This window comes from Salvelinus namaycush, chromosome 31 (assembly GCF_016432855.1).
Source record: "Salvelinus namaycush isolate Seneca chromosome 31, SaNama_1.0, whole genome shotgun sequence".
In the NCBI taxonomy this organism is placed as follows: domain Eukaryota; kingdom Metazoa; phylum Chordata; class Actinopteri; order Salmoniformes; family Salmonidae; genus Salvelinus; species Salvelinus namaycush.
Genome location: NC_052337.1, coordinates 2,300,756 through 2,313,495, shown reverse-complemented (window position 1 = coordinate 2,313,495; position 12,740 = coordinate 2,300,756). Strand labels below are relative to the sequence as shown.

The 12,740-nt window shown below is 43.7% G+C and overlaps 1 protein-coding gene across 1 annotated transcript in view; it reads right to left on the bottom strand.

The window, feature by feature from the left end:
- The window catches only part of LOC120026145 (A disintegrin and metalloproteinase with thrombospondin motifs 19-like), a 161,022-nt gene that overhangs the window by 28,977 nt on the left and 119,305 nt on the right, over positions 1 to 12,740 (bottom strand). The window contains exons 11-13 of the mRNA XM_038970966.1: positions 5,923 to 6,024; positions 4,148 to 4,293; positions 2,718 to 2,866 (exon numbers count right to left, since the gene is read on the bottom strand). Of these exons, the coding sequence (XP_038826894.1) occupies positions 2,718 to 2,866; positions 4,148 to 4,293; positions 5,923 to 6,024 (397 nt within the window). The remainder of the gene's footprint in view (positions 1 to 2,717; positions 2,867 to 4,147; positions 4,294 to 5,922; positions 6,025 to 12,740) is intronic.

The following is a 12,740-nucleotide window of genomic DNA, read 5'->3' as shown; positions in this document are numbered from 1 at the left end:
TTTTCCCGGTTTTGACCATTCTGCCGGCCCTGACCTCGAGACTGCCTGCTGTTCTGTACCTTGTCACACCGCCCTGGATTATTGACCTCTGCTTTCCCCTGAAACTGCCTACCGTTCTGTACCTTTTGACTCTAATCTGGATTACTGACCTGTCGTTTTGCCTGCCCCTGTTCTAGTAATAAATGTTTGTTACTTCGACACTGTCTCCATCTGGGTCTTCCCTAAAACGTGATACCATAGCAATGTCTATGAATTTGAAAGTGGTAAAAAATGTCCAGCTCCAATTCTCAGATGTTTACCAAAACAGTGGCAGGGTGTCCACTTTGTTGTTGTTTGAACTGCAAATTGCCCTTTTAAAAGCTCACGTGGAGTCTGGAATCTTAATGATGCTTTAAACAGAACACCGCTGGATCAGGGCCAGCTGCTTTCCTCATAAACCCTACACTCTCTTACATCCTTATCTCGTCACCTGTCAAAATGTTTATGCCAGCGATATGTTTAAAAAGCCAGCGATATGTTTAAAAAGCCAGCGATATGTTTAAAAAGCCACCCGCCTTCGTTTTGGTCTAGCTCGGTTGAGCAGGGGGCCAAGATGTAACTAATTGCGGCGTCGCGAAACGGTCGCGAAACATCTTCCAGGCGCATTAATCTCTTACAGTGTTTGACGAGGCTACGTTGTAAACATTCAATCCCCATCTTTGAACACTTAAGCGTGCGTACATGCGGCCGACAGGTTTATACTGATTTGTGCAATATGCTAGGACTTGGCACAGAGCGCACACTTGGTCTGCATCCCAAATGGGCCCATAGGGTTCTGGTCAAAAGTAGTGCACTATATAGGGAATGGGATGGCGTTTGAGACGCAGGCTTGAGGTCAGAGCTATGCGAGCAGCCTTCCAGCAGCAGCATCGTGTTGGACACATGGGATGTCCAACACTCGCTATCTCCCAAATCTCCCAGTCAAAGCCACTTTTTACCCCTCTCTGCTCCAAATATGGAGGAATGTGGGATTGGGAGCATCGGGAGCCAGTCTAAATACCTGTTACGTATCAAAGATGGTTATGATCGTCTATATCAACCATGAGTGCATTTGAGGAATGCATTGTATCCGCAAGCTATAATTTTAGTCATTTAACAGATGTTCTTATCCAGAGCGACTTACAGGAGCAATTAGGGTTTAGTGCCTTGCTCAAGGGCACATCGACAGATTCTTCACCAATCAGCTCAGGGATTGAAATCTGCAACCTTTTAGTTATCACAAATGCACCTGGATAATATAGCCTCTGGTTAGGGTTCCAAAGAAGCAGTTGCTGCATATCTTCAGGGACAGTGTCTGATCTTTAACCAATCAAATGAGAGGTAGAGACAGAGAGAGGGACATTGAGATAATTAGAGAGAGAGAGAGAGAGAGAGAGAGAGAGAGAGAAAGGCAGACCTGGCTCTCAAGAGAAGACAGGCTATGTGCACACTGCCCACAAAATGAGGTGGAAACTGAGCTGCACTTCCTAACCTCCTGCCAAATGTATGACCATATTAGAGACACATATTTCCCTCAGATTACACAGACCCACAAAGAATTTGAAAATAAATCTAATTTTGATAAACTCCCATATCTACTGAGTGAAATACCACAGTGTGCATCACAGCAGCAAGATGTGTGACCTGTTGCCACAAGAAAAGGTCAACCAGTGAAGAACAAACACCATTGTAAATATAACCTAGATTTATGTTTATTTATTTTTCCTTTTGTACTTTAACTATTGCAGATCACTACAACACTGTATGTAGAAATACTATGACATTTGAAATGTCTTTATTCTTCTGGAACTTTTGTGAGTAAACATATGTTTCCCATGCCAATAAAGCCCATTATATTGAAATTGAATTTGAAATTGAATTGAATTGAGAGAGGGACATAGAGACAGAGAGAGAGAGATAGATAGGAAGACAGAGAGAAATAGAGAGGGAGAGAAGGAGAGAGAGAACCCTTGCCTGATGAAAGGAGCTTTGTGCTCCAGCAGGCAGAGCGTCTGTGCAGTGAAGTCATCTAGTGATGTCCTCCAGTGATGTCATCCAGAGCAGAGAGAGAGAGAGCCACTGGAGAGCCTGTTTGTCATTCTGCACAGTACCCAGGTTCAATTACTGTAGCCTGGGGCTGCCGCTAACATGGGCCTCACACACACACACACACACACACAGGTACACGCATAGCACGCTCAAACACACACAGACCGGTTTGGCTACCAACTCTACCCTAACAGGCACAATTAGACCAAGAAAGAGGCTTGAGCAAAGCAAGATATTAGAGTTTGAGAGTTAGTGTCTGAGAGAGTTGGTGGTTTAGAGAACTGCACTGCAGTAATTGTGAATAGTGTACAGTAAAACTTCAATTAAACGCAGTCTCAAATAGCTGCCTGTCCCTTTTAATAGCCGGGCATCAGCATTTCAGCAAATAAACGTTTCAAATAAATGCCGGTGTGAACTTCAGTGAGTATCGTAGGGCAATATAAGATAAAGGAGAGAATCATTACCATCGACGAGACAGGAGTGTGGTTTGACATGGTCGCCTCAACTACGGGGCGATACGAGGCGCAACGAGGCGCAAGGAGTGAGACAATGGTGCTGAAATGCGAAATCGGGGGTGTATGGTAGGCAACCTTTGCAAGTCTGATCTACAATGGATTTTTTTTAATACAGTCTATGATCTAGATATATACCATCATCCATGACGGAGTGCCAGTGTAGGGAGGGGCGATTGAAGGTCTGGCACTGTTGGTCTCTGAAGCTGGGGCTCCCGGCAGGGCAGGGTAGGTTCTCACACAGCCTGTACTGCATCCTGGAGCCGACACAGTCCCGGCTTTTCCCACTGGTCCCACAGAGACAATACAAAACAAAATGCATGGAATGGAGGTCAAGATCAAAGAAGTAAAGCTCCTGTAGCCTAGCGTATAAGGTGCGTTGGACCAGTAACTGAAAAGTTGCTGGTTCGAATCCTCAAGCCGACAAGGTGAAAAATCTGTCCATGTGCCCTTCAGCACTGAATCCCAATTGCTCTGGATAAGAGTGTTTGCTAAATGACTAAAATGTACTCAAAGATGTAAAGTACCTGGGACTCTACTCAAAGAGACAGTCGTTACAGTGTAAAGTACCTGGGACTCTACTCAGAGACAGTCGTTGTAGTGTAAAGTACCTAGGACTCTACTCAGAGACAGTCGTTACAGTGTAAAGTACCTGGGACTCTACTCAGAGACAGTCGTTATAGTATAAAGTACCTGGGACTCTACTCAAAGAGACAGTCGTTACAGTGTAAAGTACCTGGGACTCTACTCAAAGAGACAGTCGTTATAGTGTAAAGTACCTGGGACTCTACTCAGAGACAGTCGTTACAGTGTAAAGTACCTGGGACTCTACTCAGAGACAGTCGTTATAGTGTAAAGTACCCGGGACTCTACTCAGAGACAGTCGTTACAGTGTAAAGTACCTGGGACTCTACTCAGAGAGACAGTCGTTATAGTGTAAAGTACCTGGGACTCTACTCAGAGACAGTTGTTACAGTGTAAAGTACCTGGGACTCTACTCAGAGACAGTCGTTACAGTGTAAAGTACCTGGGACTCTACTCAGACACAATCGTTACAGTGTAAAGTGCCTGGGACTCTACTCAGACACAGTCGTTACAGTGTAAAGTACCTGGGACTCTACTCAAAGAGACAGTCGTTACAGTGTAAAGTACCTGGGACTCTACTCAGAGACATTCGTTACAGTGTAAAGTACCTGGGACTCTACTCAGAGACAGTCGTTACAGTGTAAAGTACCTGGGACTCTACTCAAAGAGACAGTCGTTACAGTGTAAAGTACCTGGGACTCTACTCAGAGACAGTCGTTACAGTGTAAAGTACCTGGGACTCTACTCAGAGACAGTCGTTACAGTGTAAAGTACCTGGGACTCTACTCAGACACAATCGTTACAGTGTAAAGTGCCTGGGACTCTACTCAGACACAGTCGTTACAGTGTAAAGTACCTGGGACTCTACTCAAAGAGACAGTCGTTACAGTGTAAAGTACCTGGGACTCTAGTCAGAGAGACAGTCGTTACAGTGTAAAGTACCTGGGACTCTACTTAGAGACAGTCGTTATAGTGTAAAGTACCTGGGACTCTCACACTTGCGCTGGCGTCCACTGATGCCAGTGCTGCAGGTTGGACTGCAGGTTCCCCAGGACCCCCAGGTGCTCCACTCCCCCATGGCTTGCTCCACTGGCACCGCTCTGCTCACACACTCCCCAGCACGACACCACTGCATGAGTACAACACACACACACACACACACACACACACACACACACACACACACACACACACACACACACACACACACACACACACACTTGAATAAATCACACAGTGTCCAAACCTACAACCCTGTCCAATGACATCATGAAACCCCACTACTGAACAACTGTGAACGTAAACACTCCTGAACCCAACACTAATACAAAACAACGCTGCACTCACAGTGTAACTCGGCCTTGCCGTTGACGTGCTGCTGATTATGTGGCGGCTGATGTGTTGAGCTATGTAAACAGAGGATTCAGGGTCTGATTGAACACTGGCAATCTCCCTTACTCTGGTTTGTGCTCATCATCATTACTATTGACACTTCTGTTGGACAGGATGGAACTCTTTAACGTCAACTTTTCACTGATACAATCCACCCATTCCAAGATACCTGAAATAATTCAAACACTGCCCTAGAAGTGGGATCTCACTATTTAATACGTCCTGTCCACTCTGATGACATGTAACATTCTCCAGAGTTCACTGACCTTATTCAAAGACCCCCCCCCACCCCCAAAAATGTTTCCTCCCAACGTACACTTCGGTGATCAATTAAAGCATATTTCTTCAAGAGACTGCACTTGAATTTCTACATGGGCTGTTACAGATTATAAATGGTGCATCTAAGGACAAAGTCTCAATAGACTCCCTTCTGTACTTCACTACTCTAATACCTAAAACTCAACCGTGGCGTACATACAACACGTTCCTGGTGGCATTACTAGCATGGTTTACGATGGTCGGACTCCGCACGGTGCTCTGCATCATGTTGCCTGTCAGCGTGGATACACAAAGGGACGTGGAGACAGTCTGAAGCGGGGCCAGGGGTTTGCCGTGAGCGGCCACAGCTGGCCCCTTCCCTTGGCCCACAGGCTGTTTCTCATCTCCCTGTTTATAATATATCTCGGAGAGGATGGTTCTCTCTTTCTCTTGTCTCTCTCTCTTCTCTCTCTCGCTCGCTCTTTCACGCTCTCTCGCTTTCCCTCTCTCTCTCTCACTCGCTCTCTTTTCTCTTGCAGCAACGGCTGCTTGCTTGGGCTTGTGTGGAAAAGATGATTTCATATTTGTGAGGCTGGTATTGAGAGACCATTTGGTAGTGACCTATATCGTGTTGATTGGCTGATTTTAAGATGATGAAAATGTGATGAATTAATAAAGACATTGGTTACGTGCCAAATAGCACCCTATTCCCTAGATAGTCCACTACTTTTGAACACGTCCCATAAGGCTCTGGTCAAATGTAGTGCACTATATTCAGAAGGGATATAAGCGTAATTTGGGATGCGGACACAGAGGTAGAAAGGGATGCAAAAAATAATCGAATACATTTTTTGGTCTGAAAAGCTGTATGCTGTAATTATAAAGTTAAGTTGTTTCGATCTAACAATAGGACAAAACGTCTCAAATAGCACCCTATATAAAAATAGTACACTATACCATTTGGTATAATTTGTATAATTAGTTTTTATAATAAAACTTGAATGAAGTCATGTGAAAAAGAGCAGTGTCCACAAATGACAGAAGTCCTCCACATGTTCTACACAAATACATGTACTGTATCGTAATATATTTCTGTGGTTCTAACTACCTTTCCAGGGTCACACTCTGTGCCATCCATGGGTGGGTCCAGTTTGGTTTTACAGTCCTTCTCTCCATCCACCCGGCACCACAGCCCTGAACACATCACATACTGAAACGCACACACACACACGCACACACACACACACACACACACACACACACACGCACACACACACACACAGAAATAAAGTTTATTGACATACATTTTTATGATGCAGTCTATGTTTATTTACTTGAATCACTGTTAAAAAATGTTACATGTGGTTTATAAAAAAAGCTTTCAATGCATAATGGAAATAGGTGTTCTTATTGGAAAATGACAAAATAAAAAAGTATTGGCACTCACTACTACTCTTCACAATGATGTCCATTCCTTCAAATCAAACTGTATTAGTCACATGCGTCGAATACCACAAGTGTAGAACCTTACCGTGAAATGCTTACTTACAAGACCTTAACCAACAGTGCAGTTCAAGAAGAGTTTAAGAAAATATTGACCAAATAAACAAAAGTAAAAAGTAACACAGTAAAATAACAACAACGAGGCTATATACAGGGGGTACCGGTACCGAGTCAGTGTGCGGGGGTACAGGTTAGTTGAGGTAATTTGTACATGTAGGTAGGAGTGAAGTGACTATGCATAGGGGGGGGGGGGGGGGGGTCAATGTAATAGTCCGGTGGCCATTTGATTATTTGTTCAGCAGTCTTATGGCTTGGGGGTAGAAGCTATTAAGGAGCCTTTTGGTCCTAGACTTGGCGCTCCGGTACTGCTTGCCGTGCGGTATCAGAGAAAACAGTCTATGACTTGGGTGACTGGAGTCTCTAACAATTTTATGGGCTTTCCTCTGATAGGTTCTGTTATATAGGTTCTGGATTGCAGGAAGCTTGACCCAGTGATGTACTGGGCCGTACGCACTACCCTCTGGAGCGCCTTACTGTCAGATGCCGAGCAGTTGCCATACCAGGCGGTGATGCGACCAGTCAGGATGCTCTCGATGGTGCAGCTGTAGAAATTTTTGAGGCTCTGGGGACCCATGCCAAATCTTTTCAGTCTCCTGAGGGGTAAAATGTTTTTGTCGTACCCTCTTCACGACTGTCTTGGTATGTTTGGACCATGATAGATCATTGTTGATGTGGACACCAAGGAACCTCTGTGCTTTAGGTTTCAGACCCCTACTAAACTTAATGTCACTAATCTCTCCTGAACAGATTCTGTACATAAACAGAAGAATCTGTCTCAACGGGATACGTAGGATAATGATCAAACAGTAGTTACGATGCTTGGGTTTTCATCACTTATGACTCGAAATCATTGGCCACTTTAATAAATGGATCACTAGTCACTTTAATAATGCCACTTTAATAATGTTTACAAATCTTACATTACTCATCTTATGTATATACTGTATTTTATACCATCTATTGCATCTGGCTTATTCCGCTCAGTCATCGCTCATCCATATATTTATATGTACATATTCTTATTCCATCCCTTTAGATTTGTGTGTATTAGGTAGTCGTTGTGGAATTGTTAGATTACTTGTTAGATATTACTGCACTGTCGGAACTAGAAGCACAAGCATTTCGCTACATTCCCAATAACATCTGCTAACCATGTGTATGTAACCAATACAATTTGATTTGATTTGATTATTTGGATGTATCAGGATTTGGCGAAGGTCACAGATTATTTGGATGTATCATGATTGGGCGAACATCACAGATTATTTGGATGTATCAGGATTGGGCGAAGGTCACAGATTATTTCGATGTATCAGGATTGGGCGAAGGTCACAGATTATTTAGATGTATCAGGATTGGGCGTAGGCGGTGCTTAAACTTCGAAAGCTTTGCCTGTGTGTGAAATTAGCGGAAGGGGGGGCGGGGACTTTCGCTGAGAGTTTCCTTTTGCAAGGGTGGATTCTTCACAAACCGGAACTCAATTTCTAATACATATGAATCCAGAACTAAATCACGCAGATTAACTAATTATGCAAGATTTTAGTTCTGGGTTAACTGAGATTAACACACTGTAAATATACCAATGAAAAGCTATTTGTATTGAGAGTTTGCAAGGTTGCAATAGAAAACCAATCATCAAGGAATCCTCTTTTGAAGCATGTCTATCACCTGAGTTTCTACATCTGCCCCAATATATTTTGAAGCATGTCTTTCACCTAAGTTTCTACATCTGCCCCAATACATTGAGAGGAAGTGAAGGGGGTGGTGTAAAGGAAATAGAAGGTTTAAGGGGCAAACCAAGGCTAAGTCACAAATGACCCCCTATTCCCTATATTATAGTGCACTACTTTTGACCAGAACCCTATTGACCCCTTGTCAACAGTAGTGCACCATTTAGGGAATAGGGTGTAAGGTTCACATGGTTGAAGTGTGTTGGGTGTAGGGTTCATATGGTTAAAGGGTGTAGGGTTTACACAGTTAAAGGGTGTAGGGTATACATGGTTAAAGGGTGTAGGGTATACATGGTTAAAGGGTGTAGGGTATACATGGTTGAAGGGTGTAGGGTTTACATGGTTGAAGGGTGTAGGGTTTACATGGTTGAAGGGTGTAGGGTTTACATGGTTGAAGGGTGTAGGATTTACCCAGTTAAAGGGTGTAGGGTTTACCCAGTTAAAGGGTGTAGGGTTTACACAGTTAAAGGGTGTAGGGTTTACCCAGTTGAAGGGTGTAGGGTTTACACAGTTAAAGGGTGTAGGGTTTACACAGTTAAAGGGTGTAGGATTTACCCAGTTAAAGGGTGTAGGGTTCACACAGTTAAAGGGTGTAGGGTTTACATGGTTAAAGGGTGTAGGGTTTACCCAGTTAAAGGGTGTAGGGTTTACACAGTTAAAGGGTGTAGGGTTTACCCAGTTAAAGGGTGTAGGGTTTACCCAGTTAAAGGGTGTAGGGTTTACCCAGTTAAAGGGTGTAGGGTTTACACGGTTAAAGGGTGTAGGGTTTACACAGTTAAAGGGTGTAGGGTTTACCCAGTTAAAGGGTTTAGGGTTTACACGGTTAAAGGGTGTAGGGTTTACCCAGTTAAAGGGTGTAGGGTTTACCCAGTTAAAGGGTGTAGGGTTTACCCAGTTAAAGGGTGTAGGGTTTACCCAGTTAAAGGGTGTAGGGTTTACACAGTTAAAGGGTGTAGGGTTTACACGGTTAAAGGGTGTAGGGTTTACCCAGTTAAAGGGTGTAGGGTTTACCCAGTTAAAGGGTGTAGGGTTTACCCAGTTAAAGGGTGTAGGGTTTACCCAGTTAAAGGGTGTAGGGTTTACCCAGTTAAAGGGTGTAGGGTTTACCCAGTTAAAGGGTGTAGGGTTTACCCAGTTAAAGGGTGTAGGGTTTACACAGTTAAAGGGTGTAGGGTTTACACAGTTAAAGGGTGTAGGGTTTACCCAGTTAAAGGGTGTAGGGTTTACACAGTTAAAGGGTTTAGGGTTCACACAGTTAAAGGGTGTAGGGTTTACACGGTTAAAGGGTTTAGGGTTTACACAGTTAAAGGGTGTAGGGTTTACCCAGTTAAAGGGTGTAGGGTTCACACAGTTAAAGGGTGTAGGGTTTACACAGTTAAAGGGTGTAGGGTTTACACAGTTAAAGGGTGTAGGGTTTACCCAGTTAAAGGGTGTAGGGTTTACCCAGTTAAAGGGTGTAGGGTTTACACAGTTAAAGGGTGTAGGGTTTACCCAGTTAAAGGGTGTAGGGTTTACATAGTTAAAGGGTTTAGGGTTTACCCAGTTAAAGGGTGTAGGGTTTACCCAGTTAAAGGGTGTAGGGTTTACCCAGTTAAAGGGTGTAGGGTTTACACAGTTAAAGGGTGTAGGGTTTACATAGTTAAAGGGTTTAGGGTTTACCCAGTTAAAGGGTGTAGGGTTTACCCAGTTAAAGGGTGTAGGGTTTACCCAGTTAAAGGGTGTAGGGTTTACCCAGTTAAAGGGTGTAGGGTTTACACAGTTAAAGGGTGTAGGGTTTACCCGGTTAAAGGGTGTAGGGTTTACACGGTTAAAGGGTGTAGGGTTTACACGGTTAAAGGGTGTAGGGTTTACACGGTTAAAGGGTGTAGGGTTTACACGGTTAAAGGGTGTAGGGTTTACACAGTTAAAGGGTTTAGGGTTTACCCAGTTAAAGGGTTTAGGGTTTACCCAGTTAAAGGGTGTAGGGTTTACACAGTTAAAGGGTGTAGGGTTTACACAGTTAAAGGGTGTAGGGTTTATACAGTTAAAGGGTGTAGGGTTTACACAGTTAAAGGGTGTAGGGTTTACATGGTTAAAGGGTGTAGGGTTTACCCAGTTAAAGGGTGTAGGGTTTACACGGTTAAAGGGTGTAGGGTTTACCCAGTTAAAGGGTGTAGGGTTTACCCAGTTAAAGGGTGTAGGGTTTACCCAGTTAAAGGGTTTAGGGTTTACCCAGTTAAAGGGTGTAGGGTTTACCCAGTTAAAGGGTGTAGGGTTTACCCAGTTAAAGGGTGTAGGGTTTACATGGTTAAAGGGTGTAGGGTTTACCCAGTTAAAGGGTGTAGGGTTTACCCAGTTAAAGGGTGTAGGGTTTACATGGTTAAAGGGTGTAGGGTTTACACAGTTAAAGGGTGTAGGGTTTACACAGTTAAAGGGTGTAGGGTTTACATGGTTAAAGGGTGTAGGGTTTACCCAGTTAAAGGGTGTAGGGTTTACCCAGTTAAAGGGTGTAGGGTTTACCCAGTTAAAGGGTGTAGGGTTTACACAGTTAAAGGGTGTAGGGTTTACATGGTTAAAGGGTGTAGGGTTTACCCAGTTAAAGGGTGTAGGGTTTACCCAGTTAAAGGGTGTAGGGTTTACCCAGTTAAAGGGTGTAGGGTTTACACAGTTAAAGGGTGTAGGGTTTACACAGTTAAAGGGTGTAGGGTTTACACAGTTAAAGGGTGTAGGGTTTACCCAGTTAAAGGGTGTAGGGTTTACCCAGTTAAAGGGTGTAGGGTTTACACAGTTAAAGGGTGTAGGGTTTACACAGTTAAAGGGTGTAGGGTTTACACAGTTAAAGGGTGTAGGGTTTACATGGTTAAAGGGTGTAGGGTTTACCCAGTTAAAGGGTGTAGGGTTTACCCAGTTAAAGGGTGTAGGGTTTACCCAGTTAAAGGGTGTAGGGTTTACATGGTTAAAGGGTGTAGGGTTTACCCAGTTAAAGGGTGTAGGGTTTACCCAGTTAAAGGGTTTAGGGTTTACACAGTTAAAGGGTGTAGGGTTTACCCAGTTAAAGGGTGTAGGGTTTACATGGTTAAAGGGTGTAGGGTTTACATGGTTAAAGGGTGTAGGGTTTACACAGTTAAAGGGTGTAGGGTTTATACAGTTAAAGGGTGTAGGGTTTACATGGTTAAAGGGTGTAGGGTTTACCCAGTTAAAGGGTGTAGGGTTTACCCAGTTAAAGGGTGTAGGGTTTACCCAGTTAAAGGGTGTAGGGTTTACACAGTTAAAGGGTGTAGGGTTTACACAGTTAAAGGGTGTAGGGTTTACCCAGTTAAAGGGTGTAGGGTTTACACAGTTAAAGGGTGTAGGGTTTACACAGTTAAAGGGTGTAGGGTTTACACAGTTAAAGGGTGTAGGGTTTACACAGTTAAAGGGTGTAGGATTTACCCAGTTAAAGGGTGTAGGGTTCACACAGTTAAAGGGTGTAGGGTTTACACAGTTAAAGGGTGTAGGGTTTACCCAGTTAAAGGGTGTAGGGTTTACCCAGTTAAAGGGTTTAGGGTTTACACGGTTAAAGGGTGTAGGGTTTACACAGTTAAAGGGTTTAGGGTTTACCCAGTTAAAGGGTTTAGGGTTTACCCAGTTAAAGGGTGTAGGGTTTACCCAGTTAAAGGGTGTAGGGTTTACATGGTTAAAGGGTGTAGGGTTTACATGGTTAAAGGGTGTAGGGTTTACACAGTTAAAGGGTGTAGGGTTTATACAGTTAAAGGGTGTAGGGTTTACACAGTTAAAGGGTGTAGGGTTTACATGGTTAAAGGGTGTAGGGTTTACCCAGTTAAAGGGTGTAGGGTTTACCCAGTTAAAGGGTGTAGGGTTTACCCAGTTAAAGGGTGTAGGGTTTACCCAGTTAAAGGGTGTAGGGTTTACACAGTTAAAGGGTGTAGGGTTTACCCAGTTAAAGGGTGTAGGGTTTACCCAGTTAAAGGGTGTAGGGTTTACACAGTTAAAGGGTGTAGGGTTTACACAGTTAAAGGGTGTAGGGTTTACACAGTTAAAGGGTGTAGGATTTACCCAGTTAAAGGGTGTAGGGTTCACACAGTTAAAGGGTGTAGGGTTTACATGGTTAAAGGGTGTAGGGTTTACCCAGTTAAAGGGTGTAGGGTTTACCCAGTTAAAGGGTGTAGGGTTTACACAGTTAAAGGGTGTAGGGTTTACACAGTTAAAGAGGCCAGATGCACCAAGTAAGCCACCTGTTGCGTGAAGGACCTCTAACCACATACAGGCTTTACTTTAGGCCCCCAAGACATATTTTTAAAGGGGCATTCTGTGATTCAAACAACAACACAGTGGGCATCACGCCTACATGCATTTTCACTAATTACACAATCGCAACAAACTCAATGAGAAAAGAAAAGAAGGAAAACGGACCTCTTGATTTCCATTAGCACCTGACAACAATAAAACAACCCCTAACATTCTCAGTAAAAAAAAACTCATTGGCCCATTAAAAACACTTGCAGGCAGGCTCTAAATACAGCTTCACAAGCCCAACGATGGATAAAAAGCTCACGTCCTCTTCAAACCGCTTGCACTCTGGTGGAAAAAAATCACAATGCCATTTAGGGGGGTGTTTGGTTCGTAAACACAGCGGTTGCCATGGTGCCTGATA